This window comes from Malurus melanocephalus, unplaced genomic scaffold (assembly GCF_030028575.1).
Source record: "Malurus melanocephalus ecotype Western Australia unplaced genomic scaffold, MMel_1.1 scaffold_157, whole genome shotgun sequence".
NCBI lineage: Eukaryota > Metazoa > Chordata > Aves > Passeriformes > Maluridae > Malurus > Malurus melanocephalus.
This window is the reverse complement of record NW_026623389.1, coordinates 1,642,752-1,666,200: the sequence shown is the minus strand read 5'-3', so window position 1 is coordinate 1,666,200 and position 23,449 is coordinate 1,642,752. Positions and strand designations below refer to the sequence as shown.

The 23,449-nt window shown below is 34.9% G+C and overlaps 1 protein-coding gene across 1 annotated transcript in view; it reads left to right on the top strand.

Moving 5' to 3' along the window:
• Positions 1-23,449, top strand: part of WDR19 (WD repeat domain 19) — a 37,973-nt gene that overhangs the window by 5,327 nt on the left and 9,197 nt on the right. The window contains exons 6-29 of the mRNA XM_057371804.1: positions 428-543; positions 882-962; positions 1,314-1,426; positions 2,684-2,857; positions 4,101-4,171; positions 5,319-5,491; positions 5,590-5,704; positions 6,446-6,552; positions 6,965-7,087; positions 8,045-8,194; positions 8,806-8,953; positions 9,519-9,723; positions 10,300-10,459; positions 11,044-11,154; positions 12,803-12,912; positions 13,974-14,031; positions 14,248-14,388; positions 14,501-14,583; positions 14,896-14,979; positions 16,001-16,147; positions 16,555-16,679; positions 18,300-18,412; positions 19,283-19,351; positions 19,705-19,782. Of these exons, the coding sequence (XP_057227787.1) occupies positions 428-543; positions 882-962; positions 1,314-1,426; positions 2,684-2,857; positions 4,101-4,171; positions 5,319-5,491; positions 5,590-5,704; positions 6,446-6,552; positions 6,965-7,087; positions 8,045-8,194; positions 8,806-8,953; positions 9,519-9,723; positions 10,300-10,459; positions 11,044-11,154; positions 12,803-12,912; positions 13,974-14,031; positions 14,248-14,388; positions 14,501-14,583; positions 14,896-14,979; positions 16,001-16,147; positions 16,555-16,679; positions 18,300-18,412; positions 19,283-19,351; positions 19,705-19,782 (2,855 nt within the window). The remainder of the gene's footprint in view (positions 1-427; positions 544-881; positions 963-1,313; positions 1,427-2,683; positions 2,858-4,100; positions 4,172-5,318; positions 5,492-5,589; positions 5,705-6,445; positions 6,553-6,964; positions 7,088-8,044; positions 8,195-8,805; positions 8,954-9,518; positions 9,724-10,299; positions 10,460-11,043; positions 11,155-12,802; positions 12,913-13,973; positions 14,032-14,247; positions 14,389-14,500; positions 14,584-14,895; positions 14,980-16,000; positions 16,148-16,554; positions 16,680-18,299; positions 18,413-19,282; positions 19,352-19,704; positions 19,783-23,449) is intronic.

Sequence of the window (23,449 nt, the reverse complement as noted above, 5' to 3'; positions counted from 1 at the left end):
GGTTCATACCAGCAGAGTATTTTTATAGTGTAGTAAGTTAAGTAAATATACACAAATGCCTAATACTGCCTGGTGGGGGTCTTGCATTATCTTTCTTTCAAAGGATTTATTCATTTGTTCATGTTGCTAGGTTACTCTTTCTTACCTGCTTAGAAAACCTATGGGCATAAAGACTAAAGATGTAACACAATCTCCAAAAATGTCATGGAAAGAAATGGAAGAACAGGGGCTCTGCTGTTTTGTATCAGGTCAAAAGATTTTCACCTGAGAGCAGATTTTTTTTTAAAAAGGCTTTTGCTCTGACAGGCTTTCACATTCCGACAATCTGTGTTTGAGTGGTCAAACAAAGTATATTTCCATCACAGATTTTTTTTTTCTTTTTGTGGTTGTGTTTCATTTGTGTTGTATAGGTTTCTTTCTTTTTCAGGTAAACACACTAAGAGGATTACTTGTGGCTGTTGGAGTATTGAAAACCTCCTTGCTTTGGGTGGTGAAGACAAAATGATTACTATAAGCAATCAGGAAGGGGATACTATAAGACAGGTAGTATTTATAATGCACATTTGATTTTAAGGTGTACATTAATACTTATGGTTTCCAATAAAGCTGGGACCTATAGGCACTTGTGCCTTTTGAATCCCAGTGCTTTCAAGGACAAAGAGCTTTTTTTTTCCAGTATATTTTATGCTAACATGTCATTAAGACCCAAACTGAGGTAGTATTTTCTCCAGTTATTTTCTTCATTTTGGTACTAAAGGCAGTAGCAACTTCATATGTCTGTTTTTATGTTAAATTGCACAGGGCAGGAATAATGCAATTATTTATCATCAGTATGTGCTATATTAAGTGTTGATTTCTCAATCTAAATTTCTTTCTTGCAGACCTCAGTGAGCTCAGATCCCAGTGACATGCAGTTCTCAGTTATGAAGACTGATGAAAGAGTATCAGCCAGGGAAAGCACAGTAAGAAGTCACTACAAAATACTCTAGTTCAAGTGAGAGTAATCTAACAGACCTTCTGTTCCATGTGACCTGCTGCCTTCTGAGGAAATGGACCTGAGTTCTGTGGGAAAAAGTCTAGAATTTGAGATGTGTGTTCTGCTGAACTTGTATTTAGATTTGTGAACCACTGGCTCACACAGGGGAGTATCCTGAAAATCTCTTCCATTCTTGATAAAGATTCAGAATTCAGGTCCATAGGGTTCTTAAGGATTATTCAAAGTCCTAAATATCATCTTGTAATGAAGATACAGGGCCTTACTTTAAAGTTATGCCATTTTTATCATATTAATTTTTCTTTTCATTCATTGGCAGGTAAGTGCAGTGGTTGGCAAGAAGACTCTYTTCCTTTTTAATTTGAATGATCCTGATAACCCAATTGACCTGAAATTTCGGCAGCCTTATGGCAGTATTGTAACCTACAAATGGTGAGCAGAACTTTCTTAATTAAGCATTCTAGTATTTAGAAGCTGAGTATTTTCCAAGTAGTTCTGATAAATGCTGGAAACAAAATCATCTATCCCTTGCTCAGACTGGATTTTTCTTGGATGTATTATAGTGTTTTTAGTAATTCATTACTGAACACAAATTAGTCTTCATTTTGTAATTGTTCTGCCTGATGGTTCAATAGCTATAAAAACATTATTTTCCAGCAGAATCACTGTTGGTATGCTCAGCTTTAAACACCAATATGTTGCTTTCCTGACAGAAGATKAAACTGAGGGCTTTATAAGTTGTTTTCTGTTTGGATGAATAACTGGTGAAAGAGCTAAGGTGGAGTTGTGTCCTTCAGCTAGTATGTTGGTTTGCAAAGTTGTCCAAAGTTCTTGTAGTCTCCTTATTGAACGATACCATTGTTAATGTTCCTGTGATGAAAACCTAAGCTAGAAGTTTTAGTTCTGAGCCAAAAAAGTAGCTGTACTGTTTCTGTATCTTTGAGTCACTATAGTTTGTCTTTTAATGCCTGTTCCRTCAACATGGAATTGATGTCCTTTTTTACTAAAACTCTAAGAGAACTTGAAGCTATATGCTTCTCAGTTTATGTCCATGTGTAACAAGGCATACCTGGGTTGTTTCCCTTGYAATGATTTTTCTCGCAATTAAGCTGATGAGATATTGTTTGAATTCATCTTTACACACTGTAGCTATTTTTGCCTTAACCTCATTATTTTTCCTTGACACTATGAAAAATAAACAAAATAATCATAAGTACAGCTTGTTGCTTTGGTACTTCCTTTGTGTTTGCAGTGCCCATAAGGGCACAGTGACTGGCATTATTGTTTTGACATGGCTTTGATGGGACAACATTGGCCAGAACCTTGAAYTGAAAGTTGCTGCCTTCTTACTTGCTTCAATGAAGATACCATCTTCTTTCTCCTGGCATCACTGCCGTGTGTGCAGCTTGCTGAAAATACGGTGGCATTATAGAAGGCAGGAGATTAATAAAGATGACTTACTAGTCATCTGGGCACAAACATGGTTCTGTCCTTTCAGGACTTTGATAGTTTTCCCTTAACCTRTTTTATATTACATTGTTCAACATGATGTAAATAAATTCCCACATTTTGTTTATTTTTTCTGTTATTTGGAAGCACTGACAATTACCTCAGCAGCCTGAAAGAAAATGCGTTTTGCACGTTGCATTAATAGATCTCTTTTCTAAATTGTTGCTTTTTTTGTAACAGGTATGGTGATGGCTACATTATGGTCGGTTTCTCACAAGGGTGTTTTGTAGTCATATCTACACACATTCGTGAAATAGGACAAGAAGTCTTTCAAGCTCATAATCATAAGGATAATCTAAGCAGCATTGCTATATCACAGTCATTAAACAAAGCTGCATCATGTGGAGACAATTGGTAAGTGGTAGTTTTATACATAAAGAACAGAATTCAGCTCCCATCGCTGTAGCTGCTAGGCATTCAAGCTATGCTTCCTAAGTCGTCAAAGCTCCCTAAGAAGTGAGTTCAGAAAAGGTAAGATGAATTGTTCTGTGGAACTACTCTGCCTAGAGTTAGTAGAAGTTATTATTGACAAAAATCTCTGCAACTGTAATTAACTTGAATATAATTAATTGTAAACAGAAAAGTTATAAACTTCAGTATAAACTACTCCTTTTGAGTCATTCTTTTTCTGTCTTGCTGCTTGGCTACAAAAAAAGTCCAAATTTCTTTACTAAGATTTATTACTGAGCATAAACATCTGCTTAAATATAGGAGAAAAAATAATTTAAGTCTGTACTGAGTATGCTGATACCTGTTATCCTCCTCTCTGGTGTTTGGTCTTACCTGGAGTTAAACAGGTAAACAATAATTAAAGACGCTGAAGTTTTTCCAAATGTTTTATGCATATGACAGAATAGCTCCTTTACCTCATCATCCAATAATCCCTGATTTTTTGATACCTGAATTCTTCAGCAAAAGAGGAGCTGTGTCATAGCAGGAGTCAAAGTGTTCTYTCTGTCCTCAGCTCAGTGTAGGACTTACTGCTGATTTATGACACTTGCACATCAAGAGTGATACAACTGTGAGCAAAACATAGTGCAACTTCAAGCACTTGAGCTATTGTACAATAAGGGTTATTTCTTTAAGGAGTGTTTTAACATGCATTGAGTGACATGACAGCAAAAGTAAACTCTCACTCTGTCCCTTTTATATGAAGCAGGGTTGAAAGTATTTTTTTGCATCTGTGTTTCAAGCCCTTTTTGTCTATCAGTAATGTGTTTTTAAACTAAAATGCTTTAACAGATCAAAAGGGAATAACAAAAGGGAATAACAGCCTATGTTTCCCAACCCCGAATTATTTCAGATTGGATTTGTGCCTTTTCCTCAAATTTTAGTTCTCTTGAGCAAATATTTTTGAACTGTGATACTGTTATACTTAGAGTRTATATAGTATATATAAATATATACTTATACTGTATATATTTAGAGTGATGGATAAAAGTGAATATGTGTTGTTTTTTAGGAAATTGAAAGCATTTTGCATTTGTGCTCTACTTTTTGCTCCATTAAATTGTCTTGACTGGATTGAGCTTCTTCCAGTTTATGATGACTGAGATTTAGATGGGTGAGAATGACTGACTGTTTATTTTTGTTTTAGCATTAAAATCCATGATCTGACAGATCTGAAAGAAATGTATGCCATAATAAACTTGGATGATGAAAACAAAGGTATGTTAACTTTCTCCATGGCAATAGAAATTTTTACAAATTAAATAAACTGGAATTTTGACAGTGTCTCTGTTTATGGAGTGAAAGCACTGCTGTTGGAAAAACTGTGTAAATACAGAATTTTTAAAAAACTCCTTCTTTCCCAACTTGTATTTATTAGGTGACCTGCAGCAAAATGGGAGCATGTTTTACCTATTCAAAGTATAGAGAAGCACAGATCTCAGGCAACTTGATGAATTAGTGTTGTTTTTGAATCTGTAATACAGTATATTCACTAAAATAATATATTTAACTGTTTTCTGTTTCTTTCCTTGATTTTTTTTTTGTGTGTGTGCTTCTTGGCATCTCTTGTACTAACATGTGACACTTGATCTGTTGTCATCCTGATGTACGGGATTTGTGCCTGTGGCTTCTGTCCGTGGTGTCAGAACAGTGTTAAAAAACTGTTTTCTTGAGTAGTGAGTTTCCACCCTTAAGTCCTCATGTAGTGTTTGTAAATGCTTTAGTTATTGTCAATTTGCTGGTTGCTTCCAGCATTTCTATTTCTAAGAAATAATATTTCCTTTAAAATGATTTTTTAAAGAAATTTAGGATATTTTGATCAACACTTTCCCTGTCTCCCTTGRAATATTGGTGTTAGTTAGAATATGGTTTTCCTAATGACATTTTCAGACACTGAAGAACAAACACTGTTTCTGTGTTTAGTTTTTGCTAGTTTGATAACAAGGGGAATAAGCCTGAATTCTGCTCAGCTGTTTCCAGTATTATGGATCACTTTGAATGTGCTGCCTGAACTGTCAGTATTGAAAAGAGGAAGAGTGTTGATCAGTTTTGTAAGAGATCCATAATCTGGTCTAGTGGAAGGTGGGTTGTRCTGAGCTGGCCTTTAACGTCCCTTCCAACTCAAACCATTCTGTGATTCTGTGAAGTCTTCACTCTCAAGAGAATGCCATATTACTAAATTATGTGTTTGATTTGAGTGATTCTCATTAATCTTGGAATTATATTAATGGATAATGCTTGAATGTTTGAGCACATATATTCTAGGTTTTAATTCCTACCATTTTCAGTGTAAAGCCAAGTAATTGTTTGTTGGTTACAGTAGTTAAATGATTTTATTTTATTACAAAAACTTTGAATATTTTAGGTGTAGATCAGATGGCTTGGACAGATGATGGACAGCTGTTGGCAGTATCTACACGAAGAGGATCCCTCCATGTTTTCTTAACAAAGCTTCCAATCCTTGGAGATGCTTGCAGTACACGGATTGCATACCTCACTTCTCTTCTTGAAGTCACCATAGCAAATCATGTGGAGAGAGTATGATAACTTCTTCCTTTTAAACTTCATGTAGATATAAATAAAGTAAGTATCAAAAGTGGATGAAAATMGTATTATTTTGTTTTGTTTTCTTACAGGAGCTACCAGTCACAGTCTCTGTTGAAGTAGAACCCAGTTTTGTTGCTATTGGTGTTTATCATTTGGCTGTAGGAATGAACAATCGGGCTTGGTTTTATGCACTTGGAGAGAATAGTAAGCATAAATTTAGTTCTCTTAAAACTAATGGAGCATTCTGTGTTATGTTTTGAATTCACTGTTGTATTTAGCAGTTCTGGACATTCCATGTTGTACAATAAAAACTTGAATTGCCATATGGTCCTGTTAGGATGGGATAATAATCTTTGCAGGCTGAATCTGTTATGGGAAGGTATTGTAAATAATAGAAATAAAACTTCACATTCAAGGTATTGGTCATGAAATGCAGACTGTTGATTACTTATTTTTTTCAGATCATCTTGTTAACCAGTGAGGRACTTTAGGCTTTTGAGACATTATAAATCTGTGTCTTTAAGTACTAAGTTTGGCAGAGTACCTAGGAACTATGATCAGAGAGTTTAAATTCTCTATTTGKCATGTTGTTTTGACGTGTTGTTTATGTGGGATAAGGAAAAATTGGTTATGCTGTGTCCAACTTTCAGAAGACAGATTTAAAACTTTAATGTTTTTCTAAGCATCCCCTTTTTTCAGTGACAGTAAATTAATCAAAACTGTAAGAGTACTAGTTGGAGTTCCAGAGGTAAAGAATTTCTTTTGCACTTTCTAACCAGTTCTTTGACTGCTAAGAAGGAAGTCTTTTTATGTGTGACTTGTCCCCTCTCTGCTTAGTTGTGAGATTTTCACTTCTGCTTACTCAGCTGCAGATTTAGATGGTAAGTGAAGACCTCTACAGAGGCAAAATATTTTTACCTAATGTTTTCTGTTTGAATCCTTTAGATGCAAAAAAGCTTAAAGATGTGGAGTACCTGGGGACAATAGCAAGTATGCACCTTAACTCTGATTATGCTGCTGCTCTCTTTGAGGGTAAAGTCCAGTTGCATATGGTAAGAGCTCTGGCAGTTTGGATTGTTAAACTAACGAGTTGATCTAAGCTGATCTAAGCAAGTTAGTGTAATTTTTAAAAGGAAGTAAAATTGAATGATCTTCAGTTAATGGAGATAAAAATTTAAAATTCTTCATAACAGTTTTGCTGACTAATTTAAATATAGAGCTGAGTTTCTGTAGACTTAAAAATACAACCTAGATTAGAATAAGTGAAGAAGAACATTTTCATGTCAGCTGTTTAACAAGTTTTATTTTAAAGGTCTCTGGTAATGTGACAGAAGCATGTGGTTCTCAATGGTTGCACTTACAAGGTTTTTTTCATCTCATTTCCTTACAGTTTGATACAAGCAACAGTATGATACACTTTTGTAAGAGTGAAGTTTTTCAGTTCATTTTGTTCTTTATATTTAGATAGAAAGTGAGGGTTTGGGTGATCAGGAAGAACGAGAAACTCGACTTTTCCCAGCAGATGATGATAAATACCGAATTTTGTGCCATGCTTTAACTAGTGACTTCCTCATATATGGTACAGATGTGAGTATTACTTCTTTTTAAAGATCTTTTTAGATTGAATATATTTCTGTTTAAATTATGTGGATTGCTGCTYGTGCTTTTGGAAAAACAAAATGTGCATCTGTGAACTTTAGAGTTCACAATTTTGATTATTTTCTATACAAGAACTGTAAGTAAAACAGTCAAAATTGTGTCCAGCTTCCTTTATTGTTACATTTATATGACATGCTGTGGCAGGAAGGTTTAAGTTTTGTTTTACTAGTGTCTGTTGCAAAACACTGATTTTAATAGCAGAATTTATTTCTTTTGCATTAGTGGGAGGTTTGGCTGCCAAAATGTCTTCCAGATATAAGAAAAAGCATAGCACTTGCCTTGCAAATTTGTTGGTTTAGGTGGTGATGTGAAAAATGTGTATAAAAAGGTACTGATAAGAACAAGTGTGATAGCATAAATGAAAGTCTTGACTTGCTACTGAAGTCTTTGTCCAAAGAGATTTTTTTTTTTTTCATATTTCAACAAGGTAAGGAATTAAGGAGGGCACTAAAGAAGGATATGGACATGCTTACGAATTTTTGTGGAGATTTTGCTGTGCATGAGGGTAGCTTTTTTCCTTTTAATATTTTCTGGCACTGGAATACAGGGCACATTTGGCAGTGTAGTATTGTGCTCTTTGTGATATCGACTTAGGTACTGACCTTCCAGAGGAAAGGCAGAACCACTATCTCTGGTTTCATTGCTGGCTTCATAACTTAAACCAACTGAAACCCCTCAAATCTCCCAAGTCCTTTCTTTGCCCCACAAAAATTCTCCATCTTACCCCAAAGCCGGCTGTAAATGAAGAAGGAAGCAAAAATAGCCACTTGGAAGTACTTTTTTTGAACACTGAGTACTCTAAGATGGGAGACACTACAGCCAAATTCATTATCTTCTTGCCATTTACGGGTGTAATTATCAACATTTTCTATTATTTCTCTTTAGACTGGAGCTATTCATTATTTCTACATTGAAGATTGGCAATATGTGAATRAGTATCGGCATCCTGTCAGTGTGAGAAAGGTTTTTCCAGATCCCAATGGGACCAGAATGGCTTTCATAGATGACAAAAGTGATGGCTTTGTCTACTGCCCGGTAAGTTTGTGTGGGATACCAATACAATTATATTTACAAGCAGACTCTTCAACTATATAGTGTTTTTAATAGAAAATGAAGAAGATTTTGTCACTCCACCATGCATGCTGATAGAAGAAATTGGCAAGGAGGCTTGAAGGCRATTTAATGGTGATGTGAGGAAATAAAATCTGTCATACTAGCTCAGGACAATGACATTACATGAAGTTCCTGATCAGAACTTTCCAAAATGTATGGGTATTTAAATAGAGATAATTTAGCCAGTTTCASTGTCCCTTCCATACCTTTTTTAAGAATGGTATATATCATTTATATCATGTGTATTTTCTCCACTTCAAATTTAAACTCTTGTGTTATTCAGAATCACTACATATAAGAAAMCTTTTTCTTAAAACAATTTTTGTATTTCTGCTCTCCTGACATTATTTTTTAAAATCTGAATCACAACTGGGGTGAATATTGAATCACTGCTTATAAGAAAACTTCTTAAAACAGTTTTCGTATTGCTGCACTTCTTACATTTTTTTTAAATTTTGAATCAAAACTGGGGTGGATATTTTGTTTCTCTCCTTAGTCACTTGGTAGTAATTTTACTTTTGCATTATATGCAGGTAAATGATAGAGTRTATGAGATTCCAGACTTCTCACCAACTATTAAAGGAATCCTGTGGGAAAACTGGCCAATGGATAAAGGTGTTTTTGTTGCTTTTGATGATGATAAAGCATATACTTATGTTTTTCATAAGGATACCATTCAAGGTACTGTAAGTTCTTTAAAAAGGTTATTCACTATTTTAGTTTATAAAGTAAAGCAGGTTTTTCTGAGTCTTTATTTGTCTTAAATAAAAAATGCATATAAAAATAAATAGTACTACAGAAGATGTGAAGTGCAAATGATGAATAGAAAATTAATTACTTTGTAGGTTTCTCTGTAATGCTTCAAGGCATTTTGGTCTCAATTCCATAATCTTCTTGCTATTATAATGTTTCATCTGAAAGTTACACATTGTGCTTCAATTGTATTTTGAAACATTCACGAGAAAAATCTCAGGTTTAGGGTCACAAAACTTGTAGTCATTTATAGTGTTAGAGTAAACGTAGCAATTTTTGTATTTGCAGAAGAGAAACATTGAAATTTACCTACAAAGATTTGAAAAAGGACCTTACTGATTTAGAAACTTTAAAATCTGTATATTTACTTTACTGAAGCATATGCACTTGTACTGCAAATATACATGGTTTCAGCAGTGATTGCTTGCTATACTTTTTACCTTGTAGGGATTTTTACATGATGTCTTTTTTTCTTCCTGATCTTTGAATCTAGGGTCAAGGATTATTTTGGCAGGTGGCACAGAAGTCCCCTATTCCAATAAACCTTTGTTGTTGTATAATGGAGAATTAACTTGTCAGACTCAGAGTGGGAAAACAAACAATGTCTATTTAAGTACTCACAGTTTTCTTGGCAATTTGAAAGACTTTGGACCCGATAYGCTGAGACAAATGCTTACTCAGACTCTAATGTTGAAAAGGTACATCTATATTGTGTAAATTGTTTTATTCTGTACTTATAGCTCAATACAGCATATCTTGGTGATTTTAAAGTGTCCTGCTGAATATTGATAAATTAGATTGAAACATAAGTTCACGTATCTGTCCATGCAGACCAAGCAAAATAAGTGTCCCCATAGTGGTTTGGGGTTTTTTCACTGATGAGTAAAAGTCTAAAGTAATTAGTTTCAAGACTTATTCGGGGTTTTGTGACAGTGGCTCTTRCAAAACTGGCTGAAAGTGCTTCCAGCATACTCCCCTCCCACTGTAACAAAGCAATGCAGAATCAGTATAATAGAAAGAATGCCAGAGCAGGGAAAGCAGTTTCCTGAAAAAGTAGGTAGAAATGAAATGGTGGAAATGGGAGAAATAGAGCTGTAAGGTACACATTTGTATTTTTTCTTTCTTCCTGATGCAGCTCCCTCTCTCTCCATGGTTTGGAAGTAAATGKTTTTTATGTTTTCTCTAACAGAGGAGAGAAAAATCTTGAGGGGGAGTTTTGGGTATGAGTAATACCTAAAATTAAAATGGTTTTAAATGCGTTTTACCTTCTATAGGTTTTCTGAAGCATGGGAAGTGTGCAGCCTTCTGAATGACAAGTCTTGTTGGAATGAGCTGGCCAAAGCTTGCTTACATCATATGGAGGTGGATTTTGCAATACGTGTTTATCGAACATCTGGTAATGCTGGGATGGTGATGTCACTAGAGCAAATAAAGGTAAAATGWAAAGTCATACACAGGAAATGGTGATTTAATTCTTCTTTAAGAATTGCTGAATTCTATTTTTTTTTTGTGGGGGAAGGGTGTTGTTTGTGTTCAAACAGAAGTTGATTTGCTATCAAGGGATATAGAGGATAAAGTTCCAAACTACTGACTTCTTGCTTGGTTTTCTCTTGAAGTGGTTGCAGTTTCTACTGGAATGCACAGCATTTCTTTCTGCATTTGCTTGAGAACAGTAGAATATATTAATGTCTCAGGCACTGCAAGGCTCTTATTTCCTTTTGTTATTTTTGAGAAAATGTTAATGACTGCTATTAAAAAAATACAAAGCAAAACTAGATTGAATTTATACATCTAAAAGTGAAATAGTACCTTAAAATTATGCTTCTGCAAATTCCTGATTTCCTGTTAGCTGTAGTGGTTTGTGAGAGCATTTTATGGTTTGTAGAATCCAATACACATCACCGTAAAATGTAAGGATATTTTGTTTTGTTATTTTGTTTAATTTTGCTTACTAGATTTTGTTACTTATACAGTGTTTTCTTTTGGACTACTTCTGCACTTATTATGTCTTTCTACAGGGAATAGAAGACCGCAACCTTTTAGCAGGACATCTTGCAATGTTTACTGGTGATTTTGATCTGGCTCAGGATTTGTATCTGGCATCCTCCTGTCCTACTGCTGCTCTTGAGGTATTCATTTAAGATGTGTATATTTTCTGCTGTTTTCATTTCCAGATTAGTGTTGGAATATTTAATATTTTATCTTGTGATGATTTTGCCCTTTTATGGTTTAGTTCTTGCCATTGTGTGACTAGAATCATAGACTATCCTGATCCCAAAAAGATCATTGAGTCCAACTCCTGGTCCTACACAGGTCATCCCTAAGAGTCACACCATGTGCCTCAGGGCACTATCCAAATGCTTCTGGAACTCTGTCAGACTTGATRYTGTGACCCCTGCCCTGGGGAGCCTGTTCCAGTGCCCAACCACCCTCTGGGCAAAGAACCTTTTCCTAAATTATATCCAACTTAAAACTGCCCTGACACAGCCTCAGACATCTCTCAGGTCCTGTCTCTGGACACCAGAGAGAGGAGATCAATATCTGCCCCTCCCTTTCCCTTCAAGAGGAAGTTGGGGACTGCAGTGAGGTCTCCCCTCAGTCTCCTCTACTCCAGGCTGAACAGACCAAGTGCCCTCAGCTGCTCCTCACACAGAGWCCCTTCAAGGCCCTTCACCATCTTTGTTGCCCTGCTTTGGATACTCTAACAGCTTTGAATCCTTCTTATTGTGGTWCCCAAAACTGCACACAGTATTCAAGGTGAGGCTGCCCCAGGTCAGAGCAGAGTGGGACAACCCCCTCCCTTGCCCGGCTGATGATGCTGTGCCTGATGTCCCCAGGACACACCTGGCCTTTCTGACTGCTAGGGCACTGCTGACTCATTCAATTTTTCATTCAATTTTTCATTCAATTTTTCATTCAATTTTTCATTCACCAGGACCCCCAGGTTTGTTTCTGTGGCACTGCTTTCCAGCATCTCATTCCCCAGTCTGTCCATACACCCAGGGCTGCCCCATCCCATGTGTAGAGCCCAGCACTTTTCCTTGTTAAATTTCATTCAGTTGKTAAGTGCCCAGCCCTCTAATTTGCAAAGTCTCTCTGCAGGGCCTCCCTGCCTTTGAGGGAGTCARTAGCTCCTTCCAATTTAACATCATCAGCARCCTTATTTATTATACCTTTGGGTCCTGTATCCAAGTCATTTATGAAGATGTTGAAAAGGATGGAACCCTGTGGAACCCCCTTAGTGACAGGTCTCCARTCTGATGTCACCTCATTCATTGCAATACTTTGTGCTCGACTGTGAGCCAGTTGCTCACCCATCCCATGATGTGTTTATCCAGCTGTGTGCTGGACATTATGTCCAGAAGGATCCTGTAAGAGRCAGTATCAAGAGCTTTACTGAAATCCAAAAGGATTATATCAACTGGCTGTTCTTGATCAGATAGGTGGGTTACCTTATAATAAAAAGAAATTAAGTTTGTCAAGCAGGACTTTGCTCTCATGAAGCTGTGCTGGCTATGACCAATGATTGCATTGTCTTCCAAGTGTTTTTCAATAACTCCCAGAATAATCTCTTTAATTTTTCCAGGCACTGAAGTGGGACTGACAGGYCTGTCRTATCCAGGGCCATCCTAACAGAACTTCTTTTTGGATTAATGTCTCTCAGATTGTCTGACTCTTTCTAGAATATTAACTCAGTATCTGTATTTAGAATAATTTAAGGTTCAGAACAGAATTCTAAATTTGGCATCAGAAAATGTTACTGTTCTTTTTTAACAGATGCGAAAAGACTTGCAGCACTGGGACAGAGCRCTTCAGCTGGCTAAGCGTCTGGCCCCAGACCAGATCCCTTTCMTATCAAAGGAATATGCAGTGCAGCTTGAATTCATGTAAGTTCTTCTGTAAGCTTATAGTAGAAGACTATTAACCAATACTCATGCTCAGTAGAAAAATTGAGATACTTCAGATGACTGCATTGCCGAGAGAAGAATCAGTGAGGTCTTGCAGCTGCAGTATGGTGAGGAGGAGTTTTGTAAGGAATCCTGTATGCTAGAGACATGTTAGCAAATCATAGTTCCTTTTGACTAATTTTGGTATATGTGGGTTCTTTGCAACTGGTAGGTCCCACTGTATAATACCATCTACTAAATACTTTTTTGCAGGCAAGTGCTTAGAAAATAGAGAAAGTCAAAATCATTTAACACTTCTTATATTGGATGAAAGCCATACCTTTTGCCTTTCTTTAAATATCTATTAGCTTTGATTTCCTTAATTCATGTAGGTAGAGGTGTATCAATTTTCAAGGCGGCCAATCCCTGAAACACAGAAAGTATTAACCATTTGACATGATTTTAAAGCCCAGTTTCTAGTTAATTCTTCCCAGAAAAAACTGGCCTGTTTAATGTCTAAATCAAAAGGAAAAACTTACCTATTAATGGTTTTTAGACAACTCCCTATCCCTGGCAGTACACCTGGCATTGAGAGAGGACACTTGTTGGTCACAGAAAGGAAGGAATGGAGGCAGTTGAAGCCGTGCAGCTGTCTGGAACTTGAGATCTGAATATACACCCAAAAAAAAATTCCATTTATTTTTGTGTTGCAAAAACTCAAAATAATTTAAAAGAATAGTTTCATTTATCCTTCAGGAAAATGTGGAAGTAAAGCTGAAGTGTATTGTGCAGATGGATTCTTTGCCTTTAAAGGGAGGTTTATTGATCTGCATACAAYAGAGTTGAGAGATGGAATTACCACTTTGATTAAGAGCTTGATAAAGTCCATAGGAAATGCCATAACATTCCGTGTAGCTGTCCACCTCTTGCATACCTCACATCCTTCTATGCAGTTGTTATGTCCACATCAGGACAGATCTATGCATAATCTGGGTGGTAGGAAGGCAACCATCTTTTCCTATTAAAACTATTCTTCTGTATAACTTCCAGTTTTCTTTTAGGGGTGATTATATTAATGCTCTGTCGCATTATGAGAAGGGAATCATTGGAGACAATAAGGTAATTCCTTTTTAGTAATGATAGTATTGTACTTTCACAATATACATTATCATGTTTCAGGCTAATTTGAATTCCAATTTTTTGAATTCAGCTCTAAATTAAACTTCATAAAGTCTATGTAATGTTTCATTAGTTTGTTTCAATGCTTCGTTACCCTCATTTTTGTGACCTGATGTTTCTAATGTATATTATAGTCAGTGCTTTTTATTTGATTAGGAACATGATGAAGCTTGCCTTGCTGGAGTGGCTCAAATGTCCATTCGAATGGGAGATATTCGTCGTGGGGTAAACCAGGCCATTAAACATCCTAGTAGGTTATTAAAAAGAGACTGTGGAGCTATTCTGGAGAATATGAAGGTACTCAAAAGAGTTAGTAAGTTTTAAGGCTGAATATGTGACTTCATTAGGTTGTTTATTTATTTATAATCTTAATTTAGACATTATATTTTAATGATTTCCAATATTGCAGCAATTTTCAGAAGCTGCTCAGCTGTATGAAAAGGGACAATATTATGACAAGGCAGCATCAGTATACATCCGGTGTAAAAACTGGTAAGTACAGGTTTCAGGGAAATGTTACATTTCAGAGGATTTGCTGGGGTACTCTTTGGAAAAGATTGATTCTCTGAATCAATCTCAGCCTCATTAACTATGTTTCATTGATTTTATTGTTCCAAATCCAAGCTTAAAAGCAGTTCTTATAAAGTGCAGCTTTTTGAAAATGCAGAAATGCCTTCAAAGCTTATGCATTATCTTCCATTTCTTCTATTTCAGACTCCTTTTCTGTGTTGATATCAATATGACAGTTTTACTGGAGAAAATTTGGAACCAGATATATTTATTAAACAGCCATTATCTTTCTAGGGCAAAGGTTGGTGAACTTCTTCCTCATGTTTCATCTCCAAAGATTCACCTACAATATGCAAAGGCCAAGGAAGCAGATGGCAGGTACTTTTGAATGCTCTTTTTAATATAAAACCTATTATTGCTAGTGTTTTTGTAAAACACATACTAAAACTATTGCTTAAAATAGTCTTGTGAAAATTGACTCTAAAATATGTAAACTTATATTTATGCTTAAGTGTATTGAAGATTTGAAACATAATCTAAGGACATTCTGCTGGTATCAAAGATGTGTTTCTAACTGATTGTTTTCCTGTCTAAATATTCCTATCTTTTTAACAAAAACCATCAAAGGTTTTAAAGTACTGCACCTGATGCAATATTCCACTTAAAAGACTATTCAGTTCAGTTTGTTTCTAACAGCTCCTTAGCTGTGATTTTAAAGGTCATTCAAAGGGAGAATAATCACACAAGATTTTTTTTCATTCTAGAACCAAATTAATGGCTGCACTTGCATAATATTAAATAATGGAAGTTATTAGCTGACATGAAAGCCCCAGATAGGTTATATTTAATCACAGAATRTAGCTCCTCTTAGTCCTTACCTGTAAGTAAATATGCCTCAGAATAATGATACTTTAAAATATGAAACAGCGCCAGAGTTTAATGTTTGCATTCATGAGACTAGAAAATACTATTTTGTCAATTGCATAGTGAGAGAATGAGAAGTTTCTTGATTTTGTCTACAGAACAGAAAATAGATCGTATTTTGAAAATTTTACAGGTAGTTACCATGTTTGGTTTTTATTTTTCTCTCACTCCCCGGTGATTTCATATGGAATAGAGGAACTGTCTTTAATATATAGTAAAAGGGATGCTGGCAGAGTAGGTCAAAAATAGTGTTGTGGTAGACATTTTCTTTTGCCTCTGCATTTCATTCTGAGGGAGAATGAAATAGAGACCAAAAAAAACATAGTAAACGTAGGACAATGCGRTTCCATGCAAACTGACAGGAAGTTGCCACGGAGTAATCTCACAGAAATAAAAAACTTTGTTTCTTTCACACCATATTATAAAGAGTTATTTAAAAAGTTAAAGAAACTGATGTGAAACCGTTATTTTACAGGTACATGGAAGCTGTGACGGCTTATGAACATGCAAAACAATGGGATAGTGTAATTCGACTATATTTGGATCACCTAAATAATCCTGAAAAGGCTGTTACTATTGTGAGAGAAACACAGTCTCTTGAAGGAGCAAAGATGGTGGCCAGGTAACAATCATATTCTGCACATTAAAAAKAAGTCCATATCTACTGGGAGTTTATGAGGCTTGCTAACATATTACACTCTGGTTATTGGTACTTGGCCAGTGACTGTGTAATTCAGTTCATTGATTGAGTTCTCTAAGGTTTGGACAACTAAACAGATACTGATTTTTTTCAACTTTCTGATTACAGTTATATCAACCTGAAGTAATAAGTATAGAAAATAATAAAAAATTACCATGCAATATYACTTATACAAAGTTATTTTTACAAACCTAGTTAAAACAATCAAGATACAAAATAGATTAGAAATGTATCATATTTCTATGTATGTTATGTACTATATTCCTAAAATATTTGGTGTATTCATTAACCTAATTAGTACTAAGGTATTAATTTTTCATTCTGATTAGATTCTTTCTGCAGCTTGGTGACTATGGTTCTGCCATCCAGTTCCTGGTCATGTCCAAGTGTAATAATGAAGCTTTCACATTAGCTCAACAACACAACAAGATGGAGATTTATGCTGATATCATCAGTGAGTATTCCAGGTTCATAGATTGCTTGCATTATGTTTTGCTGTTCTTTTAGTTGATTTCAACCAATTTGAAATCATAAGAAATGGGTGTGAAGTTTTGTTTCCTGTTTCTAGTCATCATGGAGAGATTTGACAATTTGTGTACTTCAGGCCTGTAAGCCAGGCTTTGCTTTCAGCTTTGATGTCTCCCTTGATTGACATTCTGGGTTGTTTTCAAATCTTGCTGTTTTATGGCTTTTTTTGTTCATCCATAGAGGTAAAACGTTTCTCTAGACTGTTCTCCTGTGCCCATTCAGGAATACCTTTTTTTGACCTTAGTACAAAAGRAGCATTTTACTGGCACAGTTCTTGATTTTTCTGACCTTTTCCTTTTCTCATGGTTCTAGCTCTTTTCTCACATGTAAATGCCACTTTTTTTCCTCTTTTTTATCTTTAAGACCCTCATGGCTTCCTCAGTGAGAGATGGAAAAGAGACCTTACTGAGAAGCTGACTTTCATCTTTGGCCATCAAGCCAGTCAGAGTTCACCTTGTCAATTTGCACTAAATTTTATAGTTTTCATCTGTGTGAGGCACCTTTGAAGAGTGCATTATCAGTTCCACATATATATCCCCCAAATTCTCATATGTTCAATTAATCTTGTCCTTTAGAAAATTTCGTTATGAAGGTCATAAAAACTGTGCAACAGTTAGCTTGGAGATGTATGGTTGCAGATGCTTGTCAAGGTGGCCACAATTGTTCTACTGTTCCTAATGCTTTCTTACTTCTATCCAAAATAGGATTTCTCAAATTGTAATCTAAGAGGGGTGGGAAATGGGTTTAAAATTAACTTTGGAATAGTGGCTGTCTTCGTTTTACATGKGTACAGCAAAAGGGAATCTTGGTTAGATGACAGAAGTAGTATACCCTGCTACTGCATAGTTGCATTGATCCTGATAGTCTTGCTTTGTACAAGTGTGCTTCCATATTCTTAACCTGGGAAAGCAATTCAGGTGATAATCCCGTAATCACTTGCACTGTTTTATTGTTGACAGGACACRATGGAAAAATTCATTATTAGATCATRATTATGCCATTTTATTAAGATTTTTAGAAGAGTATGTAGTGATAGGATGAAGGGGGAATGGTTTTAAAYTAAAAGAGARTAGATTTAGATTAGATATTAGAAAAAATTTCTTTATGTTGAGGTTGGTGAGACACTGGAACASGTTRCCCAGAGAACTTGTGGATGGTCCCAWCCCTGGAAGTGTTCCAAGGCCAGGTTGGATGGAGCTCTGAGCAGCCTGGTCTAATGAAAGGTGTCCCTGCCTATGGAAGGGGGTTTGGAATTAGATGATTTTAAGATCCTTTCCAATCCAAGTCATTCTATAATTCTATGATTCTGTGAAAAACAGAAATCCTATTAAGGTGTAAAATCTATGGAAACAATTATTAGCTCCTAATGTCTGACATTTAGTCTGATTAAATAGGGAAAAAATGTGTAAGACATAATTTGAGTCTGGCTTTGCTTTTCTTTGTATGTCAGTAGAAAAAAAAGGCAGAATAAGAATTTATTCCTTCAGTAAGGTCTTTATCATATTTAATAAGAATACCCTGCTATCACTCAGATCTGTCTTTGCAGGTTCTCAAAGCACTGCCAATGAAGATTATCAGAGCATTGCACTRTATTTTGAAGCAGAAAAGAAACATTTTCAGGCGGGGAAATTTTTCTTGCTGTGTGGTCAATATGGACGGGTCAGTACTTAAAGGGTAAAACAGGTCAAGTTAAAAGTTTATAGAAACTGCTCAAAATACAGTACTTCAGGGAAGTTCATAGTAGATTTTAAGTATCTTTACTGATACTCGTTAAAAGTATAAAAAATATAAGCAAGCTATTTTTATTCACAGTTATCTAGTTTGCGTTCTGTGAATTACATACTGCCATGCACATAAATTTTTCATAGCAGTAGAAGCTTGAGGTGAATCAATGACATGTGATTGTCAGTGAATCTCTAAATGTCATGATCCACAGCAGCAATTTATTTACATTTCATTGGCTTGACCAGTGAAGACTTTGTTGCAGAGTAACTAATTCATTTAATTGCTGTAGTGTGCCCTGAAAGCTTTTTCTGAAAACATATTTAAAAATAAGTTAATTGAAGTGTGTTGATTGACACACTTTTGATCAGTTACAAGTCTGTGAAATGATGCTTATTAAACGTTTAACTTTTGCACACTGAACACATAACAAAATAATATGACTTATTTTTGGAAATTACAGCCATTGTAGGTGTCAATTCCTTCAACTGTGGCATGGGGGTGTCCATGACATTAAAAATATTACAACATTAATCATATTGTGAAATTAATTACATTATTCATTAATTTGTTCTCACCATATTGCTATTAACATCTTCCATAATTAGTGAAGRTGTACACCAGAATTTGGCAAAGACTTAATTGTTTCTTGCATGAGTATCTGAAAGAGCAGCTGTTACCTTTATAGTTGAGATAAGCATTCAGTGTGTCACTTGTCTGTCAAAATGCAGAGAGAACTTGATATAAATTAGAAAAAAAGTGTATTTCATGTGTCTCAGTTTTARCTTATCTTTTGTATCATTTTAGGCATTAAAGCACTTCATGAAAAGTCCAAGCACAGAAGATAATTTGGCTATGGAAATGGCAATTGAAACAGTAAGCAACTTCGATTAAAAAAATTCTTCATYTTTTTAAGAAGTTTACCTTCAGTATTGTGACATTTTCCTGGCATCACTGAGTRTGTTTGGACAGATTGCAAATAGAAGGAAAACTCAATCAGTAAAGATTATATCTAAACATACCTAAAAATCCCAACATAACACATTAGAAAATRAACATGAGCTACTGTATGTCAAAGCTAATGAACCAAAGAATCATCTGTTTTGAACATGCAGAACTAAAAAAAATCATATTCTAAATCTATCTAGTTACAGTGCTTTATGGAAAGCCTCCTTATAAGTTATTTTTCCCTTCTTTCATATCATAATTTCTGTGTCTTTTCTTAATAGGTGGGACGGGCAAAAGATGAAGCCCTRACGAATCAGCTGATTGATTATCTTATGGGAGAGGGTGATGGCATGCCCCAGGTATTRTATTTTTTTCACTGCTATTGTGTCACATTTCTGTGCTACAAGATATTCTGAGCTTACTTTGTCCTAAAATTTTTAGTAGGCACAGACTGTGCTTTAGCTTTCATTATGAAGAAAGACTTGCATGATCACTCCGTGAGTCACTCACCAGTAACTCCAGTTTCAGAAATCTAAGAAAGGAATCAATTACCTTAGATATAATAACTTCAGTCATCTTTATGAAAGCAGGTAGTTGGACAGAGGAGGTACARATTAATGCTTGTATGGAGTTGGCTGCTGGACAGCCAGCATGTGTGTGTCRAGAGATGAGCAACAGCTCTGATCTCTTCCTGCAGTAGCAGACTTGGTCTGACTTTTGCAGTGGAAGAAAGTAAGGCACTAAGTAGGAGATGCAGGTCAAAACCCCAAAGCTGACCAGGCTACATGAACCAGTTCTTCCATTCAACATAAGTGAAAGGCAAAAAATGTTGTGGACAGATTTTCAAAATTAGCAGCTACTTTTTGATTTCTGAATGGCTTTGATGACAAAAGGGCTTGTAGTGCATTCAGTCATATTTGGACTTGAGTTCATGGAACTAAGTGCTTCAGCCACTTAAGTTTTACTGCCTGTTACAGCTGATCTGGAATGTGAGCTAAGTGACAAAAGCCAGATCTCAGGTGAGGATATTGCAGTCTGCAACCAATTGCTTAGTCAAAGAATTTTGGGTCTCATACAAAATCACAGTAAATACAATCAGGTGCAATATGATATATATGGAAGAATAAATTATGCCTTCCTGAGAGGAATAAGATTTGGTAATTATGGAGATTACAGGGTCTCTGTAAAGTAAGTTGATTTCACCCCTAAAATTATAGCTGTGGTTTGCAATTCYCTTAGGAAATTGGAAACTCTCTCTTTCCTCTCTGTATGGATTAAGGGTAAAAAAAAAGAACCAAATGAAAACTCTATCATCTCTTTATTATTTATCTCTTACCTTTACCTCTAATATGAAATGTGAAGCTTCAATAAAATTATGAGAGAAGCAAAACAAACAGAATTCAACTGRAAGAGCCCAGAGGGAGTTAAGTTGTTGGAGGCATTGGATGAAAAATCTGTGCAGTATCAGTGTAAGCAAGACTAATTTCATATTTATGCTTAAAGTTGGGTGAACAGAAACTGTAGCATCCATTCTTTTTTCTCAGAACATCAGCCTAGCCTTGTTCAAAAAAGKGGATGGAACTGGATAAGAGAAGTGAGCTACAGTATGATCTCTATACTGAAGAGGTTCTAAAGATTTTTAGAAAAGACTTAAGAATTTTGTGAATGCCATTATTGTTACAATTAACATTGTTTTGAGCTTCAGTGTAGAGCTTTGTTTTCCTTATTTAAAAGCTCTCTCTTGTTCTTCTGAATGCTTTAATCCAATCAACCATAGTCTCTCTCAGTGAGTAAAAAAATTTTACTTTATCAAATCATACATACTTGTTTTAAAAATTACTTTTAAAACAGTCTTTATCTTCATTATGCAGTGGAGACTGTTCTTGAACTTATCAAGCAAGATAYCATTGTTTTTAGAAAATAGAAGCTTCTGTCGTGGCATTTTTTTTAAAGCTGAGAGTGAATTTAAAAGTAGCCATGCAGCAGAAACTTGCTAATCATTTCAAACATTGATCTTCAAACCAGATCATCACTGACAGCAGGCTGTTTGCTTTAAATCTGTCACAGCCAACATTAAAATGTGTGGCATTTTAATGAAGTACCATATCAAAATTATTATGCTCACCAAAATTTTGCCACACTGTTGTCTGACTAATCATAAACTATTGCTAAAATGTATGATTCTGTCAACTATTGTATTTGTTAACTTTAGCATGTTAAGATTCTTGATTTCTCATGTGTGCTCTTTAGGGAGCATTAACTAGCAAGGTTCTGCAGTTTTTCTGTACGCATATTTTCTGAGTACATACCAAGTTTTAAAAAGAAAAATTAAATAAAATTATTAATATTTAATATTAAATCATTTAGATTGCAGTAATGAATTTTTCAAAGACCTTCGGAAATGTATCRTATTGTATTAGAAAATCTTTTCCTGCATTTTGGGCTTTTAAATTACTGACTTAAAAAGTAATATGAAAGTAAAACATGKGACTAATTTTTCTTGAATGACTTTTGTTTTTAAAGTAATTTAAATATATTATTTAAKTAAAATATAGCTAGGAATATGGCAAATACCATATAAGACCACTGRTCCATGCTGAGACAGGATCTTTTCCTGCTGCAGCATGAGAAAGGGGAGAAGCAGCYTGGATGGGGAAGTAGTGCAGCCTTCTGCTAATCATCAATGGAATGGCCATCTGAGGTCATTAGGTGATGTCAGAAGTTGGGAAGAATTATATCATAATCCACTATTCTTGATAATTTTTGGTTTATCCCACTCAGGGAATAACCATTTTTCTTTTTAAGGCACTTTACAGTGGATAAATAATGTCTGTTAATGTAAGTGGTTGTAGTTCCTTTATTATCCAGATAACWAATTATTCTTAAATTACAATTCTTATGATGTTCAACCTTTTGATCATGTGTTACTTAAACTTCTACTCCATCATTAGTTTACAGTAATTACTTTTGTTCATTAATGTTTTTTCTTATATTTCAAATTTAAAAGAAGATTTTGTGTTTTTTTTTTTCTTTCCATGTGTGATTCTTTCTCTCTTGCTTTTTTTTTGTAATTTTTTTGTAATTTTTTTCTTAGTTTCTTAAGTACAAGCTAATCTTTGCAGTCATCTTTTCTGTAAGGAAATACCTTTATATCTATAATATTTCTGTTCCCTTGAATTTATGCTCTTTTTTGCTGTGTCTGAGACTTACATAGAATACCTAYACAATATTCCAGACAATAGCACAACATTGTTATAAAACTAATGTATTAATCAATTTTTATACCATTTTAACATAGAATACACACTTTAARTGTTTGGATTTATTACTAATATTGCAGAATTAGTTGGTTTGGATTTTTTTACTAAACTCTATAAAGCTGCCGGCGTCTTTTTTTTTTTTTTCATTTGTACACTTAAGTTGGAATCATACCATTACATACAATATTTCAGCTCAATTTAATCCTGATTTACTAGTTAAAATATTATCTTGTACAGCTTTACTTTTTATTGGTCCCATTTTAGAAATCACTGCTAATGATATAAAATAGTGACAGTAGCCCAATTTTTTTTCACTTATTAGTTCTTCTTCAGCATAAGGAAGGAATTTTATTTTGCATTTTTATTTTTTCAATTTCTTTAATAGCAATAAATAGAATCTTTTTAATATTTAATCTCTCTATTCTTTCTTTTCTATTCCTATAATTTTGTAGTTTTAGGAATAAACTCTTTTGAGGATTTTCTCAAAATCCTTATCAAAGACCAATTCTTCTTTCATTGACTTTTTTTTTCTTTACTAGTCTTCTAGACACTGCAGTTTTACAAAAGARGAACTCATGTTTGGTTACAATACTGCCATCTTGATTTTTTTATTTTTGTTTTTAAATTATTTCACTAATTTACCTGCTTTGGAGTGCCAGTTTTTGGGCAAACCCTTTGCTACATTTGCCATTCTTCAGTTATATAATATATCAAAAGTACATGGTATAGCAAATTCTTATGCATTTTGTTAGCTGGCTGTCACCTG